The 21,006-nt window shown below is 40.8% G+C and overlaps 2 protein-coding genes across 3 annotated transcripts in view; both read right to left on the reverse strand.

The window, feature by feature from the left end:
* Positions 1-608: 608 nt before the first annotated feature.
* Positions 609-21,006, reverse strand: part of TXNDC12 (thioredoxin domain containing 12) — a 30,372-nt gene continuing 9,974 nt past the window's right edge. The window contains exons 1-7 of one of the 2 annotated variants that reach the window (XM_087865872.1): positions 14,687-14,823; positions 13,778-13,838; positions 7,380-7,432; positions 6,494-6,567; positions 4,372-4,441; positions 3,575-3,658; positions 609-1,439 (exon numbers count right to left, since the gene is read on the reverse strand). In XM_087865872.1, the coding sequence (XP_087721998.1) occupies positions 1,360-1,439; positions 3,575-3,658; positions 4,372-4,441; positions 6,494-6,567; positions 7,380-7,432; positions 13,778-13,838; positions 14,687-14,738 (474 nt within the window). In that variant the 5' untranslated portion in view covers positions 14,739-14,823 and the 3' untranslated portion in view covers positions 609-1,359. Of the gene's footprint in view, positions 1,440-3,574; positions 3,659-4,371; positions 4,442-6,493; positions 6,568-7,379; positions 7,433-13,777; positions 13,839-14,686; positions 14,824-21,006 lie in introns of those variants that run through there. The other variant, XM_045799555.2, reaches the window with a different exon arrangement.
* Positions 7,441-13,769, reverse strand: KTI12 (KTI12 chromatin associated homolog). Its single transcript, XM_045799554.2, has one exon. The coding sequence runs from the start codon at positions 11,438-11,440 to the stop codon at positions 10,379-10,381; it is 1,062 nt and encodes a 353-aa protein (XP_045655510.2). The 5' UTR covers positions 11,441-13,769; the 3' UTR covers positions 7,441-10,378.

Below are 21,006 nucleotides of genomic sequence, written 5' to 3' on the forward strand. Positions count from 1 at the left end.
GAACGGGAACAAACGCAGCTGAAGAAGCAGGCAGCTTCTTAAAGGCCATGGTAAAGAGCTTGACTTTCCTCTGTGCCTCGGTTTCATTGTATACTTCAAATTCTTCTGTAAAATGAAGATTGTTATACATCTTTCTCATAGGGCTGTTAGGACTAAGCACAGACAAAATAGGATAACACACATGCAACACTTGGAAGAGTGCCTGGCACATACTGAGGCCCAAATATCCTTATGGTAATACTACTGTCTTGAGGTGGCAAGAAAGGCTTTGAGCAGGGGAGTGATGCTGTCACATTTGCATTTTGAAAAGATCAGTGGGGGAAACGAGGATGGACTGTAGAAGGAGAGAGTACTGGACGTAAGTAGGCAAGTTAAGAGGCTGTCACAATAAATAGTCTAGGAAACAGAAAAAGCCTGCCCTCCATGAAAACAGTGACAGTGAGGATAAAGGGAATTCAGCCATTTAAATAGCAGAAGAGATGAGCTCCGATGCCCATCTGAATGTGGGAGGAGCAGGAGTGGGAAGAATCCTCCCAGTTAGTTTTCTTCCTGAAATGATCTCCATCCCTCCCTCCATTCTCCAATAACAAAAAGGCCATCACAACACATTTCCTTTCAAAGTTTTATTAAAGTTTAATGGAACAATTGATATTTTTTAATTTTTTTTTAACCTCAGTACAAAAATACAGTTAACGACTTGACAAAAATGGCTCCATCTAGGGCTCGAAGGTTTCTATTTTTGTAACAGTAACAGGGAAAACCATGCTTCCAGCTGGGCTGAGTCCAAACACACAGCCATTCCTGCATACACATGCGTGCAAACAGGGAAGCCCAAGCAGGAGAAGAGGATGGAAGTTGCCGGGATTCAGGAAGAAGCCCAAGATCATTTCCAGGAGAAAAGGAGAAGAAACAGGTTGGTCTCCTCGGCGGGGGTAGAATTACTGATTTACATTTAGGTTTGTTTTTTGAAATGATAAACTATTTCTGTAATTTTAATACTGTAGAAAAGATCCGACTGGTCTCCTTTCACCACCGAGGTGAATAAAGCGGGAGGAAATGGGAGGAGTACACCTCCAAATGGCTCAAGTTTTGTGTCAAAAGCTGTCATTCTTTACGTTCCGTGACAAACAAACATGTAGGAGGGGGTGGGAGAAGGAAGTCTGCCGTGCTCTATGGATCCACAACCGCGGAGACCGGCTACGGTCAGCAGAAGTCCTCCACAGCGAGCGCTCCTCCCCATGTAAGCAGGAGCAAGGGTTCCTGGTGGGTTTAATTGTTCTGAGCGACTCCTCATTACTCCCTCCCCTCCTGCTTTCCTTCCAGAACACTATCTCTGATGAAAGAAGGGATATAGTCATGTTACAACTCATCTTCGAGATGTTTCTCTCTGAAGGCATCCCCCGTCAGCCTCTCCTGAGCTTCCTTCATCCCCTGAACAACTGCGAAATAAAGGTTGGGGGGAGAAAGTATGAAGTAGGTTTTTAATATCTGACATTTGACAACTAACATAGATTTGCATTACAGGAGAAATATGACAGGAGCACAGGATCTGGACTTGAGATCTAGTTCTGGATTTTAGTCCTGGGAAGTCATTTACCTCTTTGAATTTGTTTCCTCATCTATAAAATGAGGTAATGCCATTTACTTCACACAGGATTATTATAAAAATTAAATGAATGGATGGGGCGCCTGGGTGGCACAGCGGTTGAGCGTCTGCCTTTGGCTCAGGGCGTGATCCCGGCTTTATGGGATCGAGCCCCACATCAGGCTCCTCTGCTATGAGCCTGCTTCTTCCTCTCCCACTCCCCCTGCTTGTGTTCCCTCTCTCACTGGCTGACTCTGTCTCTGTCAAATAAATAAATAAAATCTTTAAAAAAAAAATTAAATGAATGGATAATAAAAGACCTTTATAAATTATGAAATACTACAAAAAATACTACTAGTGACTATGGCTTATCCTCCAGGATTAGGGCTGAATCCCTGTCACAGACTACAGATGTTCATTGTTAAGGGAATAGAAAACACCCTCCCACCATCCCCTTGATATTCTTTTGATGAACGCTGCATTTAAATCATTTCCTGTGGAAGTTACAGGAGAGTGTGTGCGTGTGTTCAGAGTGGAAATGGTCTTCGATGAAGGAAGCAGTCATTTCTAGCATCAACTATACAGAGAAGCAACCAAGTTCTCAGTCAAAAAAAAAAAAAAAGAGCTGAACTATCTCAGGACATCTCTCTTGTCGACTTAGCTTCAAGGAGGGCAGCTGTTTCGGTACAGGCTCTCTGTACAGCCACAGGCCAGGAGCTGGGTTGGGCCAGAGTCTGTAAAGCTCAGAAAGCAAGCCTATAACCTCCTAAGAGCCAGGCAGTGTAGTTCGTTATTTCCCATTTGCTGTGCCTAAGCCTTTGGTAAAGCCACGCTTGATGTTCCAGTTTCATGTCCGCTGAGCCTCAGGGGATTCAGACAAGCGTCTTGTGTCCGCATTTGGACTAATGTGTTAAAAGATGATGGCAGTGGGAAGTTGGATGAAATTCTAAAGGGAAGGTGAATCTCTACGGTCAAGAGTTGGGGACCTAAAATCTAGCTGCCCTTCCCATGTGGGAAATTTCCATCTAATACCAGCCTCCAGTGATCTGCATTTGGGTAAGGAAGATCACATTTTCCGTACCCGTGGGAAGGAGATAACCTCTCCAGATCTCTTTCCGCTCCCTATTCTGAGAAATGAGTTCCAAGGACTCAGACATAAAGTAAGCAACGACCTAGCAGCATGGCAATGCGGGACACATGGTAACTTGGCAAACAACCCCCTCTTATAGATGACAGGAGGAACTTTGGTAGGAAAACAGGGACAGTACTTAGCATGAATTCCAACCCCTGCCTCTAGAATGATTGTGCTCAAGGATTCGAGAACAAGAAGGCCTGACATGATTTCAACCTTCCTTCACCTGTTTGCGCTGATGCTATTCTCTCCACCTGGAACATGCTTTTTGCATTCTTCTGCTGGCTAGATCTCATTCTTCAGGATTCAGTCCAGTCACTGTGTCCCCCAGCAAGCCTGCATACTCTCCATGTTGGGCTACACCCCCCACCCTTGCTTCCATAGCTTGAAATGTCCTCCATCTGTCCATAGAGACAAATTCTCATCCTTCTAGGTCCAGTTAAAGTTTACTATTTATGAAACCTCTTAGACTTGATCACATAACGGCACTCCCCCTCCTCTGAATTCCTATAGGAAGAGAAGCATTACCACAGTGGGAAAAAACTTAAGTTCTGGACTGAAATTCTGGCTCTGCAACTTAATTTTGAGACCACAGGCAAGTGACTGTCTCCATGAACCTCAGTTCTTCAGTTTCCTGTGGTTCAGTTAGCTCCAAACTGCTCTGTAAGCAGCTAGGGAAAGGGCTCGGTCTCCTCTTTCTCCCATATTCTTCACAGGTGCTAGCCAAAAGCTAGTCGTGCTTGAGACGCTCAACTAACACGCCGCATCGAGTCTCCTCCCAGAGACCTTGCATGTGGCTCATCCTACTTAAATTTAGCAGCAATTCTCCCTCTCTCTCTCTCTCAACATAACCATACCTTGCTCGGCACTGATGTAGAAATACTTGTAGCTGGGGTTTCCATTCTCATTGATGATTTCAGGATGCACCTTGCCACTGGGATCTATTGTAGACAAAATGGCACAGGGATTGCAGTAGTTATAACAGAGAGGTATTTCAAATGCTATGTAGTATATTAGGCCTTCTAGAAAATGACACTTGCCCATCTTTGTAGCCCCTTATCTCACCACTCTACCCCTTATGTTTTATGCAATAATCACAGTGAATTTCTTGCAGCTCCCTGAACTCAAGCCCCCCATGCCTTGGCATATATGCTGTTCTCTCTTCCTGGCATGTTCCCTTTCTTCTTGATGATGGTGGGATCCTACATTTCTGTTTGTCTCCCCGACAGAATCCAGCAGAATGCTGAGCAAAGATTAGAGTCATTAAATTTAACATCTTTTATAGTTTCTGGAAAGACATTTGTCTGATTTTAGTATTCCACTGCCTCAGTTGCACTGTGAGGTCGAGGGTAGGAACTGTGGCTTATCTCTGTCCCTGTAGTGCCTAGCACAGTGCTTGACACAGGCTGATACACAGATGGATAATGGATGATCAGTGCTGTGTCACTGCTCACAAAAACAGTTATTTAACGGAAAACATTCTCCTTCAGACTTGAAGTTCTGGCATTCGGAACTCCCCCACTCTCTTGAAACTGGCTTTTGTTTGTTTTTGTTTTTAACCATCCTCGTATAGTTTCACTAGATGGGGTCAGTGCCTTGTCCTTTATCTCTCCCTCCACATCACAGATCCCCAGATTAAGATCTTTCACCTTACCCAGGAAAAGGATTCGTGGAATATAACCTCCATCAGGGCTGAAATCTTCATCCTTGGGCTCCTCTTCATCCTATTAAGTGTAAACCTTAAGTCAGATCATGTCCTCTTCTCTTCAAAAGCTTTCAGTGGCGGGGAGCCTCATGGCAACGTTGGTTGCGTGACCAACTCTTGGTTTTGGCTCAGGTTGTGATCTCGGGGTTGTAAGACTGAGCCCCGAGTCAGGCCCTACACTCAGTGCAAAGTCTGCTTAAGACTCTCTCTCCCTCTGCCCCTCCACCGTGCTCTGTCTCTTTCTCAAATAAATAAATCTTTTTTTTTTTTTTAAGATTTTATTTATTTATTTGACAGAGATAGAGACAGCCAGTGAGAGAGGGAACACAAGCAGGGGGAATGGAAGAAGCAGGCTTCCAGCGGAGGAGCCTGATGTGGGGCTTGATCCCAGAACGCCAGGATCACACCCTGAGCCGAAGGCAGACGCTTAACAACTGAGCCACCCAGGCGCCCCATCAAATAAATAAATCTTAAAACAAAATAAAAAATAAAAATAAAAACCTTTCAGGGGCTTCCCCTCTCACTCAGGGTAAAACCCCAAGTCCCTAGAGTGGCCTAAGAGGCCCTACATAATCTGCACTTCTCTAACTTTATGTCCTACCCCTTGTTCAGTCTTTTTCAAGGATGCTAACCTGCTTGCTGTTGCTGTCCTTAAACAAGCCAGGCGTGCACCTCACTCAGGCCTTTGCACTTGCTCTTACCCTCTACCAGGACACATTTCCCCCATTATTCACAGGGCTTCCTCCCTTTTTCATTTCAAATCTTTGCTCAAATGTCACCTTTTCTAACCATGTATTTGAAATTGCAAAGCATCCCCTCCACCCTTCATTTTTAGCCATAGCATCTACCACCATCTGACATATTTTGATTAACTTATTTGTCTGTCTCCCCATATTCAATTTCCCATATGTAATTTCAATAAGGGTGGGGAATTTTGTCTGTTTTTCCATTGCTGATTCCCAATACCCACATCACTGACTTGCACACAGTATTTCTTGAATCAATGAATTAATGAGACTGACATTTTAGCCATAATTATGGAGTTACAGTCCTCCCAGGAGATATGACCACATAGTTAGCTTTAGTTTAAAGAAATGTCTGAATTTGGAGAATGCTCACGTTAAGACATTTCTGTTTCCTTTGAGTGGTGATTCTAACTTAGAAAGTGATGAGAAGTTCATATGCATAAGAAATTAACAGTAATTTTTGTCATTTTTGGTGAGGATCCCATTTCAGGAGTTAAACGGGATTTCTTCAAACTGCAATATAATTTTGCCTTGAGTGAGGTATGTCAGCATTCAGGCTACCCACTAGTTACGTAAGCAATCCTTTACAATTCCTTAGCTGCCTCAACATTTCCCGTTAATATGCTCAAAAGATTTCCCGTCCTAAGTTTAAGTAAATATTATCTTTACAGAAACTCAGGGCTCGAAGTTTCATCATAGAGCATCCAAGCATCCCTCATTTGAAGAGCACAGCCTAAAAGGCAGCACGGTTAGGTCACAGTACCTATTCTTATCACTTATTAGGCTCTATGATCTTGACTAACTCACCTAATTCCTTTGGTCCCAAGATGTTCAAAATGGAGATAGTCCCAATGGCCAAAAAATCCCTTCTAAGATCTGATATTCTGATTTGAGATTACAAGATGTATAATCTATGTCAAGTACATAAAGGATATCTAATGAAGAAACAAGAAGGCTGTATACACAAGCCCAGCACAAAGAAGGGGCTCAACTGCATCACATTTTGCAGGAATCTGTGTCCTGCATGTGTTTTTATACCTTTAGTTCAGCCATTAAATGATGTAAAACATGTCGTAATTATAGACTAAGATTGAAGGGACATTAAAATGTAGTCATCTTATTTCTCTTCTTCTTCCTCTGACAAGTGAAGGCTAGATGGCCTTCTACAGCTGACACATAAGCCTTAGTATTAGAGGTCAAGAGGAAAACATTTGTATACAGGAAGCCAGCTCTGCTGAGTATGATTTTACACCATTAACGAAGATAATTTTAGAACAGCAAAGACTGGAAATCATAGAAGAAAGGAGAAATTCTCAAAGTCTTACCTCAAGATTCACCATCACAAAATTGTGGGAAAGTTCTGAAATTTCTGTAGATTCTGCAAATTTGGGCTTTAAAGCTAGGAGGGAAAAAAAATTTAGAATAGATGAAAACATCATCGTCATACCCAAACCCTAATTGGCTGAGTTGATTCAAATAAATGAAAAAAAAAAAATTTTTTTTTTTTTTTAACTCCTAAGAACCAGAAATCAGGACACCTGAATTCTGGTCATACTTCTGCCACTTACTCACACAGGTATGTCACTGGAGTGACTGACTTCATCTCTCTGAAGCTTTTATCCCATTTATAAAATATGGATAATAGCATACAAATGAAAAAATTATTTCTATTTGCTTTTTATAGCTACATTTCAATAACTTCTATTGAAGTAACAGACAAAAGAGTAACATTACAACATATATATATATACAATTACATTATTTACACTAATCTTGTACTCCTTTTCCAACTAGGATTCAGTTGAGTGTAACATACCAAACAAAAGGAAAAACCTGATTGGGAAGTAGAAAGGTGGCGCAGCAGAAAGAACACATGCCACAAATAACCTTGAGCTCTAATTTGGTTGCCGCCTCCTCCAGGAAGACTTCCCTAACCACTTCTCATGTCTCTGTATATTTCAGTTTCCTATATTTACTGTCCATACGACTACCGTAGCACTTAATCCTATACTCTCCCTAACCATATCTCAATTGCTTTACCTTCCAACCCCTTGCAGAGGTAACTGCAAACGTCTTGAGAGCAGGGAATCTATGTCATATATTTCTTTGGTATTCCTTAAAGCTATCAGCAGTGCTGGGACAAAGTCTGTGCTAATATTTTTAAGTGTTAATATTTAATAACATATTGGAGGTTTGATTATTTGCACTTACCTTTGCAAGCTCCACACCAGGACTTGTGAATAATCACCATCAGAGGCAAGCCACTTAAAAAGAAAACAAAAAAATTACAATCTAGTAATTCCACTTAAGTGTACCTTAACAAAATGACCATCTTATAAAGACAAAGTTTAATGTACAAAGACGTTCATGTACCATGATTCAGATTAAGAAAATTTTTAGGCAACCTAAATGTTAAATATAGATTATTGTAATAAAATTATTGGTAAGTTCTGACATTCCTATAAATTCTGCAAATTTGTGTTTTAAAGCTAGGGAGAAAAGACTAGAAGAGAAGAAAACATTAAATTACAGTATTTCTAAATGTTATAGTTCTATAACCATTGAAAATGTTAATAAAACTTTTCATTGGTATGTCAAATTAAAAACTAGAATTAGGGGTGCTTGGCTGGCTCAGTCAGTATAACATGTGACTCCTGATCTTGGAGTCGTGAGTTCAAGACCCATGTAGGGCATAGAGCTTACTTGAAATAAATTTAAAGAACAAATATAGGGGTGCCTGGGTGGCTCAGTCAGTTAAGCATCTGCCTTCAGCACAGGTCATTATCTCAGGTCCTGGGATTGAGTCCGTTGTCGTATTCAGCAGGGAGTCTGTTTCTCCCTCATCCTCTGCCCCCTCCCTGTTCATGTTCTCTCTCAAATAAATAAATAAAATCTTTTAAAATAAATAAATAAATCCTCACAACAATCCTAAGGTATATACTATTAATGTTCTCATAAAAGAAAGGAGAAAACATAGACTAAGATTCCTAACAGATTAAATATTTGGCCACATAAAATCTAGGTTCTGCCACTTACTAGCTAATTCATTAATTCTGACTCCAAAACCAAGGTTCTTTCTGACCATTATTGTCTACTTCAATTTAGGACAACAATCCACAACCAATAATCAACTAACTTTGAGTCAGAGAATAGAGGTTGGAAAAGGCCTTAGAAGTTGCCTAGTCCAAGCCTCCATTTCACCCAGAAATTCTAATATATCATCTAATATATCACATGTAATTATAGGACATCCACTATATCTAGTGTAACAAAAGGTGGTCCAGATTGCCTGATGAACAAGAAACACTTCACCAACCAAGGCAGCCCATCCTTTTAATAGCTCCGTGCACTTACAGAGCAGTTAAGAAGGCCTTGCTCCCTCCTCTCTCCCAAGCAAACTCCTGTTTATCCTTCTAGAGCAGAGATCAGCAAACTATAGTCTGTAGACCTGATACAGCCCACTGCCTGCTTCTGTAGAGCGGTAAGATACAAATTTTTTTTTCCCTAAAAGGAAATGAAAGAAATGTACCAAAACATAATAGCAGTTATCCCTAGGTAACAGAATTGTGGATTTTACTATACTTTTTCTGTATTTTCCAATTTTTCTATAATTAAATGTAATTTTTATAATTAAGGAGGAAAAACCTTCTTTTTTAAAATGGTGAGCAACATAATCCACCTGAACCACTCTTGGCCAGATGAAGCTCTTAAGCTCTCAAGGCTCAAATGCCAACTTGTAGGAGAGTCCTGTGTAAGCAGCCATTGACTTTCTCCATCATCCAACCCCTGCATCACCACACCACCATACACTGTGTAAGATGATCACTGCACTTACTACATTGAACTCTATTACTTACCCGCCTCCCTGCAACAGACTTGGGAGTTTCATTTTTAAATGGTTGAAAAACAAATCTAAAACACAGTACCTTGTGATGTTAAAATTCAATATAATTCACCTTTCAGTGTAGTTTTATTGTCATTATTATTATACTCATTTGTATACTTATTGTATATGGCTGTTTTTGTGATACAGTGTTACAGTTAATAAGCTGCAACACAGACCTTATGGCCTACGAAGCCCAAAATATTTACTATATTATATTTACTTTGTTGACCCATGTTCTAGAGTGAAAGTTCAAATGTTAACCCCTCCATGAAGCCTTCTCAAAACTTCTTTCTCTCAACAGCTAATTATCCTTTCCTCCTCTGGGGTTCCAAAGCATTCTGTCATCATCCTGTAACTATCAACCCTTTTCATCCCATAATCATGTTTACTTGTTTGTATTTTTCACCAAACTATTAATTTCTCTAAGGCAAAGACTGTATCTAATTCATCTCTGAAAATCACAAATGCTGGCAAGGTAGGTACCCACCATCTGTTTAAGGAAATCAATGAAAAGAATGAAAAGAAGCTTAAAGTGGTATTTGCCCTGAAATACAGAATAAAGCACAACAGTTATAGAAGTTGTCATAATTATTCTAGGCTAGACCAAAATATCTAGTCTCTCACTAAGCACTATCAAAGTACTATTTTGGTCAGAGGCATAATAGTGATATTCCTGGATCTAAATATTGCATTAAGTAAATTACATGAAGAACATTAAGTTACATTAAGTGAAAAAGATTCCAGCAGACTTTCTTCTTCTAAAAGATTTTATTAGATGAAATAATCTAGTAGTTACATCTTTCACTTCCACTAAAACCAAAACTTCCCAAGGACAGAAACCAGTGGATTTATCTGTGACTCCCTGGCCCCAGGACAGACTAGCAAGAAGTAGGCACAGTACTCAAAAAACTGTTTGTGGTATGAATGAAGGGACAGTGCAGATGCAGAACTGGGCCATCTTCTGTTCTTGTTCATAATTGTTTTAAAACAATTCACCCATCCAGTCTGCTCTCCCACAATTGGAGAAATCATCAATGTGTGACATCCCAAGTAGAATCCAATCTAAACGAACTGTGTCCACCTGAGCTCTGTCCCCTGGAGAAATTTGCCAAGATCCTCCAAGCCAGTTCTCCGTTTTTTTCTAGTCTCAATTTATGCTGTAAACTCAAGGCCTGGCAAAGAGCAAAGCACGAGTAAAATAGTCACAACAGCTCTAGTATCACACACCAATACTCTGCAGACCTTGAGACTACTCTATCAAGAAAACCAGAGAGCAGTGGAGGTTACACGAGGAGCCATGGCTTGCCCCCCACACTCCCTCTGGTTAGTGCAGGCTCTGGCTCAGATACTGCATAAACATGTTGGCCAGCTGAGGCAGGTTCTCATTGTTGGGATGCATTTTGGTGTAGGAAATAAACTGGCGTCGGAGGCGACTCAGTTCTGCCATGGTCAAAGGCCGGGTAAACTGCAGGTGCTCGGTGGTTCCAGGAAGCTTAAGCAAGTCTCCAGGGACCGCGCTCTTCTGCACTTCCATCAGTCCCGCCAACACCTGGCTTGTGACCTGATCCAACTGGTGCAGAAAGTTGCCAGAGGCAAGGGGCTGGGACTGTGTAGACTGATGGGGTGGGGGAGCCTGGTTCTCAAACAAGGCAGCCCGTATCTCTGCCAGGGGCAAAGGCTCCTCGAAGCCCACCAAGGTGAACAGGGGCCGGTCCCAGCGGTTCCGAGAGTCCGGAGCCTCAAAGCGCTGCGTTAGGGCCTCCATAAGTTCAGGAGGGTAAAAGGCACTAGACACACGCTTTGCAGATTTACCGAATTCTGGAGTCACAAGAGCTGGAAGATCTGGCGCCCTGGTTTCCTCCTGCTCCAGTTCCTTAGGTACGTCGGCCTGGGTTCTTCCACTTACTACAAAGTCCACTGCTTGGGGTTCCCTAAGGACACTGCTGCTGGCCGCCAGAGGTCTCCCTCCTTCCTCAGTGTGCGGCCTCCAGCTCACACTGGCGTTCTGGTGGCTGTCTGCCGCACCCGCCACCCGAGGTCCCCCGCTCAGACCGCCTGGCCGTACGCAATATACCAAGCAGAGCGGGGTGCGCGCAGCCCGCGCGAGGCAGTAGAGCTCGTAGCGGAATCCCTTGATGTAGTTAAGGGAGTCGAGGATGACCACATCGTGGCGACTCAGGCGCCGCTCCACCGCAGCTCTCAGGGCCCCGCGCAACGCCTTCTCACGGGCCGAATCGCCGTACACGGTCGCGTCCTCTGTGCCCAGCACCGCCACGTCATCCACCACGTACACCGCGCGGCCCTCGGCCTCTAGCGCCCCACGGAGCTCCTCCGCGCGCCGGCTCTTGCCGCTGTACGGCAGCCCGCAAAACACCACGAGCGGCATCCTTACAGGGCGCGGCCATGTGCAACCGCGTAGCGTCAGCTTCCGGGGTGTCGACGTCACGCTCACAAACCGGAAAGGCAAACTGCACTTCCTGTCCCTCTCGATTCTTAAAGGACCTACTGTTGCTATGGAAACGCGAGTTCTACTCCACTAAACCTAGGCCCTGCTCTCTCAGAAAGGTGATGGAAACTAGAATGACATCAGTTATTCATGTCAAATAGGCATCAAAAGAATGTGATTCTCCCTGTGGCCAAAGACTATGCCCAACCATTTATAATGGGGCCTTAATGAGCATTAAACATTGCAAAAACAATCAGCGCTATATTTAGCATCCAAAAAGACCATTCACAAGTGCTAGTTCCCCTTCATTCCTTACACCTAGTGACTCTCAGTAACTGTTTACTCAATAACCATTTCAATCATTAAACTTCTCCACGACTGGGAATTCAGAAATGAACATCAAACATTTCCCCCATAGGAGGTTAAGGGTCTGAATGGGAAAAATCAAGCACCCACAAACAGAGTAAGATAATACTATAATGGAGAGAGTAGGTTGGGATGTAAAAGTAGAGAAGAGAAAAACAAACTGCCCCCCCAAAAGACTTAAGACTTTATCTAGGAATAGTCATTTGCTTTAGAACTTGAAAAACTAACAAATTTTTCTCCTGGGTAAGGTTGCCTGATAAAATACAGGATGCCTAGTTAACCTTGAATTTCAGATAAGCAACAACAAAAAAATGTTTTTAATATGTCTCAGATATTGAATGGGACGTATTTAAAATTACTTCTTAGTCAATACCAGTGCAGGACCCCTGGGTGGCTCCGTCGGTTAACCGTCTGCCTTCAGCTCAGGTCATGATCCCAGGGTCCTGGGAGGGAGTCCCACACTGGGCTCCTTGCTCAGTGGGGAGTCTGCTTCTCCCTCTTCCTCTGCCTGTAGCTCACCCTGCTTGTGTTCTTTCTCTCTCTGCCAAATAAACAAAATCTTTTTTTTTAAGTAATAAATAAAATAAAACTACTTCTTATTTACCTGAAATTCAAATTTAACTGGGCATCCTTATGTTTATTTGTTAAATCTGGCAACCCTATTCTACAGAATGTGTGAGACTGGAAGCCATGAAGCTGTAGGATCTGTTCTAGCAAAAACAAACACAATACAGTTGACCCTTGAAAAACATGGGTTTAGATTGCACAGGTATACTTATAATGCAGATTTTTTTTTTACAGCACAGTACTATAAGTGTATTTTCTCTTCCTTATAATTTTCTTAACATTTTTTCTCTACCTTACTTTGTTGTAAAAATACAGTATTTAATACATATACAAAATATATGTTAATGGCCTGTTTATGTTATCGGTAAGGCTTCCAGTCAACAGATTACTGGTAGTTAAGGTTTTGGGGGACTCGAAAGTTATATGCAGATTTTGACTAAGCGGGTGGTCAGCACCCCTAACCCCCAGCATTGCTCAGAAGTCAACTGTAATTTTCTAGGTGCGGAAGTGTGTTTCTGTCCAAGTATGCGTGTATATAAAGTAGATGCACATACATTGGGTCTTTCGTCTCTCCAGTACAGTATAGTGGAGAACATTCAAGTATTGGCTCTGTCACTTACTAGCTCTGTAATCTATTGACAAGTTATTTAATCACTGTGTGTCTCAGTTTCCTCTCCTGTAAAATAATAACAGTCTTATTTCACAGGCTGAACCAACCCCATTAGTTATAAGGATTAAATAAATTAATGCATGTAAAGCACTTAGATCAGTGCTCTAGGCTTCTCTCCCCTGCTCTGCCTTTTGCATCAGTGCATAGACTAAAACTAATTGAAAGTTAAGACTATTTAACTTGAAACTGTTAGGCACTGTGGTTTACTGGTTGAGTATGGGCTCTGAAGCCAGAATGCCTGGGTTTGAATCTTGGCTCTACCACTTACTAGCTGTGTGATCTTAAGCAAGTTACTTAACTGCTCTGTGCCTTAGTTTTCTCATCTCTAAAATGAAGGTAACAGCAGTACCCACCTCAAAACAGCTGTTGTGAGAATTAAATGAGTTAATTCACATAATTCAGTGTCTGATGCATAATAAGCACTTAGTAGTAGTAGTTATAGTAGTAGTATTGTCTGTTGGCATAACCCTTCACCTGAAATTAATGTTAAGTTGATGGCTGGAAAATGTCTTACCAGCACAAATAACCTATTGAATGTATTTTTTTAAAAAGCAATCTCCAGGCCCAACATGGGGTTGAACTCATGACACTGAGATCAAGAGTTGCATGCTCTACCCGACTGAGCCAGCCAGGCACCCCTTCCACCATAAATAACCTAAAACCGTATCTTGTACCTGGCAGCTGCTTCCTTCTTCCCATCTTCTAGTGTCCTCCAATGAATGTGATCTCCAAAACCTGGAAGGAAAGAGCCTTATAAACATTCACCCGTAAACAAAGGGCAAAGACCCAAAAAAGAAACATGCCATGTTCACAAGATACGCATAAAAAAGCTTTCCTCTGTCTAGAGCATGGTGTTCAAGTCCCAGCTCCACCACTTTCTAGGCGAATGGGACTATGAACGATCCCATACCTCAAGCCTCAGTTTTCTTTCATACCTATAAAATAGAGATAACACCACCTATCCATAGTTTTTAAGGAGATTAAACAATGGCTGTGAAAGGCTTTGTAAACTAACACTGAGTATGCAAATAATACTATAAGAACAAATGAGAATTTTCCACAGAGTAAACGTAAAGTGGGTCACACAAATCATTACTAGTTGGAGACAATATAGCACATAGGTTTAGATCAGAAATACATGGGTATGTGACTCCACTTCCTATTAAATGTGTAAATGTAGTAAATTCCCTGAGTCCCAATTTCTTCATCTTTAAAGTCAAGATAATAATACCTACCTCCAAGTGTTGGTGTAAAGATTAAATGAGATAATGTATTTAAAGCTACTCTTATTATTTCCCTTATTCTGCCAGAGTGATCTTTTAAAATCACATCTCTGCTGGGTAAAAACCTTTCAGAAGCTCTCCAATTACCTAAAAAGAAAGGTCAAACTCTGATAGCAGGACTTACAAAGCCTTTCAGAATATGGCATCTGCCCATCTCCCCAGACTCACTTTCCACGCTTTTTCTAAAATTCTATATACAAAACTATTTTCATTTCCTTAAACCTGGCTGCCTCCTTGGTCTTTTCTTCCACCCTCTCTTCCAATTCATTCTTCAAGTATAAACTTAGAGGGCATCTTTACTTCTGGTAAATCTTCTCTGACTCCCAGGCATCTCGGTGGCTCGGTTAAGCATCCGACTTCGGCTCAGATCATGATCCCACGGTCCTGGGATTGAGACCGGTGTCAGGCTCCCTGCTCAGCGGGGAGTTTGCTTCTCCCTCTGCCCCTCCCCCTGCTCCCGTGAGCATGCACACGTGCGCTCTCTCTCTCTCCTTCTCAAATAAATAAATAAAATATTTAAAGAAAAATCTTCTCTGACTCCCAAAGCACCACCTTCTTGCCCCATCATAGCACTTTCCAGGCTGAACTGTGAATGTTTATATGCCTGTCTCCCTCACTCTAAAGGGGATTCCCTAAGGGCTGAGACCCTATCTGTCTTGTTCCTTCCAGTTTCCCCAGCATTGAGCACTACACATGGCCACAGTAAGTGCTCCATAAAAATATTTATTGAGTAAATGAATCTTATTTAGGCCATATCATGTAAATGACTTAATTTTATATCTGGAAAATGTTGAGTGATCATTATAATGCTGTCATTTATTGGTCACTTTATATGTTCTTGTGTTAAATACACATCGTCTCATTTAAATTTGGCCTGAACAATAACCCTTTCTATATTTCCCTATACTTCTGTTTTCTCATTAGTAAAATAGGTATAATAATATCTATATCTCGTAAGATTATTACTGAATATTACATAAGAAACACTATATATATATTACCTTAGCACACTGCTTAGCATTTTATAAATGATCAGTAAATAGCAGCTTTGTTTGTTATTCTTTATAGCTTGAGGCTTCTAAGGCTCAGAGAAGTTATACAACCTGTACCAGGTCACATAGCTGGTAAATGGCCACGCTGGGATTTAAACTTCAATTTTATGACTTCTCGGTTATTATACTATCTTTTGAGCCTTTCTTTCCCTGAAATAAATTCAAATTTCCATCACTGTTACCACAGGGGAATAAAGAGATCATCCAGATTACCAAAGGGAGGCAGTGTCCAAACTAATCATCATCATTTTCATTCCCAACAGCATGAAATGCTAGCCAAGAGAAAATGTGTCGTTTGCCCAGGGCCCAAAGTCCAATCCTGATGAGTCAATGATTAAGTGAGAGTGAAACTCGGAGAACTGGAAGGTGCCTAATGTGACGGATCACCATCATTCTACCTGCCAATAGCTAAACTCAGGCAACTGAATCCTGCTTTGGTGGGATTGCACAACTAGACAGGCTGGAGGGATATCCACCTACAAAACAATAACATCCCATATAAAACGGACTTAAAATGTACTCACTGGGCTCACAGTGATAACTACAAACACAAAATAAGCTAAAACTGGATGAGGAATAGTGAGCAACAACAAAAGGGAAGACTGACCTGAATGGAATATCCATTACAACAGAGCAAAAGAGACTAACGTGATAATACCCCCAGGTTTCCAGATGAATCAAATGCCAAACCTTTTAGAGGGAAGTACTCCCCTCTTTAGGCCTCCAGAATAGCCACAGATGAACAATTATGAGTTCACAATCCTAGATCCCCAGACATGTAAAAAAACAAGCCACCACAAGTAAGAAACAGCAGAAGCAACAAACAGAGTTAGACCCCTAAGGACTTTGGATATTAGAATTATCAGCCATAGGATACAAAATAACTATGTGTGAACAATTGAGGAAATAACACACGGGATCACAAAAATGGGAAAGCAATACAGGGAATAAATAGGCAAATCTATAAAGGCACCAAATAAAACTTTTAGAAATTAAAAATGTAGGAGTGCCTGGTGGTTCAGTTGGTGGAGCATCTGACCCTTAGTCTCAGGGTTGTGAGTTCAAGCCCTACATTGGGCATGGAGCCTACTTTTATTTATTTATTTTTTAAAGATTTTATTTATTTATTTGACAGAGACAGCAAGAGAGGGAACAGAAGCAGGGGGAGTGGGAGTGGGAGAAGCAGGCTTCCTGCTGAGCACGGAGCCCGATATGGGGCTCGATTCCAGAACCCTGGGATCATGACCTGAGCCGAAGGCAGACGCTTAACCGACTGAGCCACCCAGGTGCCCCTGGAGCCTACTTTTAAAAAATTTGTTGGAGCTCCTCGGTGGCTCAGTTGGTTAAGTGTCTGATTCTTGATTTCAGCTCAGGTCATGATCTCAGGGTCATGAGACTGAGCTCCGTGATGGGCGTAGAGCCTGCCTGGGATTCTCTCTCCCTCCCTCTCCCTCTGCCTCTCCCCACCTCCCACTCTCTCTCTGTCTCAAACAAACAAAAAAAATTGTTGAAATATAAAATCAACGGACATTCAGTGATAAAAAGAAATGAGCTATTAAGCCACGAAAAGACACAGAGGAAACTTACATGCATACTGCTAAGTGAACAATGCCAACATGAAAAGGCTACATAATATATGATTCCAACTACATGACATTCTGAAAAAGGCAAAAATATGAAGACTGTAAAAAGATCAGTGGTTGCCAGGGGTTCACGAGGGAGGGAGGGATGAGTACGTGGAACACAGAATTTTTATAGCAGTGAAACTATTCTGTATGATTCTGTAATGGTAGATATATGTTATTATGGACTAAATTGTGTCTACCCCACCAAACTGGTATGTTGAAGTCCTAAACCACAATACCTCAGAATATGATTGTATTTGGAGACAGGGTCTCTAAAGAGGTAATTAAATTGAAATGAGGTCATTAGTGTGGGCCCTAATCCACAATAACTGGTGTCCTTTTAAAAAGAGATTAGGACATAGACACATATAAAGGGAAGACCATGTGAAGGCACAGAAAGAAGACAGTCATCTACAAGTAGAAACCAATCCCGCCAACCAATTGATTTTGAACTTCTAGCCTCCAGAATTTGAGAAAATAAATTTTTGTTGTTTAACCAAGTCTGTAGAATTTGTTATGGCAGCCCTAGCAAATTCATATATATCTTATTATATATTTGTCAAAACCCATAGGATGTAGAGCACAAAGGTGAACCCTAATGTAAACCATGGACTTTGGTTAATAATAATGTATCAATACTGGCTCATCAATTTTTATCAATGTACCACACAATGCAAGATGTTAATAATAGGGAAAACTGGGTAGTGAAAGTGAGGGGAACTCTATTTTCAGCTCAATTTTTTTTATAGACCTTACATGGCTCAAAAAATAAAATATATTACTTTAAAAAAATTCAATGGAGGGGTGTCTGGCTGGCTCAGTTGGAAGAGTGAATGATTCTTGATCTCGGGGTTGTGAGTTTGAGCCCCACGTTGGGTGTAGAAATTAGTAAAAAAAAAATAAATAAACTCTTTTTTAATAAATAAACTTCAAAAAAATTTTTTTAAAGTTTAAAATTCAATGGATAGGTTAAAACAGCAAATTAGAGACAGATGGAGAGATAAATCAAAGATTATCCAGATTGCAGCACAGAGAGATAAGATAGAAAAAAGTGAAGGAGAGGCCAAGAGATATTGAGTGGATTAAGAAAGCTAGTATAAAAAAAGTTGGAAGTTTCAGGAGTGCCTCAGTGGCTCAGTCAGTTGAGGGTCAGACTCTTGAATTCGGCTCAGGTCATGATCTCAGAGTCATGAGATCAAGCCCCACATCAGGCTCCACGCTCAGCAGAGTCTGATTGAGATTCTCTCCTTTCCCTTTCCCTCTGCCCCTCCCCCTGCTTATGCTTGCTCTCTCTCTGTCTCTAAAATAAATAAACAAATAAATAAATAAATAAATAAATAAGAGACAAAACTAAAACACTGAACACTTGCTTATAAGTAAAGAGGAGGTGACTGAAGTTGAAATGTTCTAAGAACCTCTTACCATTGGAGGGTTAAGATATTAATATTATATTTTGTAAGTATGCAAGTAAAATTTCAAAAGTAACCACCAAAAGAATAGAACTACAGTGCCAACTTCCAAACTAATAATGGAGATAAAACAAAAAAGAACAATTAAATTCTCAACCCCTGAAGTAAGGGGAGAAAAAAAGCACAGAAAAATCAGTAGCAATGCAAACCAGATGAGAGAAATAAGATCAGCTCTGTCAGGGTGCCTGGGTGGCTCAGTCGGTTAAGTGTCCCACTCTTGATTTTGGCTCAGGTCATGATCTCAGGGTCATGGGATGTAGCTCTGTGTCAGGCTGCACACTCAATGCAAAGTCTGCTTGTCCCTCTCCCTCTGCTCCTTCCCCCAGCATTTGCACTCTTTTAAATCAATCAATCAATAAAATCTTTTTTAAAAAGGCAAGCTCTGTCAATAATCGCCATAAATATAAGTGGACTAAACTTGCCAGTTAAGTTAAAAGAAATTGTCAGATTTTAGTTTGTTGTTTAAAAAAAACAAAAACAAAACAAAAACTACCCCTATAATGTTTAGAAGAGCATCTAAAACAGGGACTTGAAAAAGTTCAAAAAAAGTTGATTGAAACTATGTGTTGGGCAAATGTCACCCCCCAAAAAAGTCAGAGAAGCTAGATTAATATCAGGTAAAATTAAATTTCTTCATAAACCTGAGCTACTAAGAAGTTAGCTGACAGAGCTAAAAGTCATAGGAGGTTATTACTAAGAGAGACCCTGTTCAACCACCATTCAACAGAACTTTCTGCAATGATGAAAATGTTTTATATCTACACTGCTCAAGATGGTAGCCACTAGCCACACGTGACTATTGAATACCTGCAATGTGGCTGACGCAACTGAAGAGATGAATTTATAATTTTAATTAATTTAGAATTTAAAGGTGCCATGTGGCTAGTGCTACAACATTAAAACAGCACAAACTTAGAGATTAGTGCAATCCTCTCATATCCTCTAGGAAGGGCTAGAAAAAAGAAGAGGCTACCCAAAGCCACAAAGTAAGCCACAACCAGAATTCAGATCTCCTGATTCCTAATTAACCTGTTTTCCCAGTGCTCCAACACATGCCTAGCTGCCCTACTGCGTTATCCCTAAGAGTAAGCCTAGAGGTATAGTTTGCAACAATTCATCTGGCAAGGGCAGTGCAGTTCCGCCAGGAGGAAAGACACTTGAAAATCAGTGCAACAGGTCCCTCCCCCAGAAGATCAGCAAGAACATCTGGCTAGGATCAAGTTTACCAATCACACAGAACTGCAAAACTCCAGCGCTAGGGGAAAATAGTATATAAAGCAAGAACATCAGACTAGGACCAAGTTTACCAATCACACAGAACTGCAAAACTCCAACGCTAGGGGAAAATAGTATATAGAATTAATGGTTTTTTCCATGATTCTTAAGTCTTTCAATTTTAATTTTTTTGTTCTCTTTCCTTTTTCAACCAATTTCTTATTTTATCAACTCTTTCTTTTAAATCTTTGTTAATTTTCATTTTTACAGTTACATTCTATTCTTTCATTATATTTAATTTTATGTTTGTATATATAAGTTTTCTTTTTTTTACAATTTTGGGATCTAGTCTTCTAACAAACGGACCAAAATACACACAGGATCCAGTGTATTGCTCTGTTCTGTTCACCTGCCTCGTTATATTTTTTTTTCCTCCCCGATTTCAGGTCTCTTCTCATTTGTTTAGCATATATTCCTTTATGGTCATTGTTGCCATTTTAGTATTTTGTTCTCTTGTTCATCTATTCTTCTCTGGACAGAATGACAGAATGGAAAAACTCACCTCAAAAAAGAGAACAGTACTGACTGCCAGGGACCTAATCAGTACAAATATAAGTAAGATGTCAGAACTAGAGTTCAGAATAACAATTATAAAGATACTAGCTGCGCTTGAAAAAAGCAAAGAAGACACGGAAAAATAAAAGAACTAAAATCAAATCAAGTCAAAATAAAAAAGCCTATTAATGAGATGCAATAAAAAATGGAGGCCCTAATTGCTAGGATATATGAGGCAGAAGAGGGAATTAGTTATATAGAAGACAAAATGATGCAGAATAAAAAAGCTGAGAGAAAGAGATAAACAACTAAATCACAAGGGGAGAATTTGAGAGATAAGTGATACCATAAGGCCAAACAATATTAGAATAATTGGGATCCCAGAAGAAGACGAAAGAGAGAAGGGGCAGAAGGTAAACTGGAGCAAATTACAGCAGAGAATTTCCCTAACCTGGGGAAGGAAACAGGCAATCAAGTCTAGGAGGCACAGAGAACCCCCCTCAAAACCAATAATAGGTCAACTCTCAGACATATAATAGTGGAACTTGCAAATCTCAGAGACAAAGAGAAAATCCTGAAAGCAGCTCAGGACAAGAGGTCCATAACCTACAAGGGTAGAAACGTTAGACTGGCAGTAGACCTATCCACAAAGACCTGGCAGGCCAGAAAGGACTGGCATGATATATTCAGAGCACTAAACAAGA

This window comes from Ursus americanus, chromosome 12 (assembly GCF_024610735.1).
Source record: "Ursus americanus isolate L20-20 chromosome 12, mUrsAme1.1.p, whole genome shotgun sequence".
NCBI classification, from domain to species: Eukaryota; Metazoa; Chordata; class Mammalia; order Carnivora; family Ursidae; genus Ursus; species Ursus americanus.

What these genes read in the sequence shown, in the direction of transcription:
- KTI12 (XM_045799554.2), bottom strand. Translation starts at nt 11,440, where the DNA reads ATGCCGCTCGTGGTGTTTTGCGGGCTGCCGTACAGCGGCAAGAGCCGG.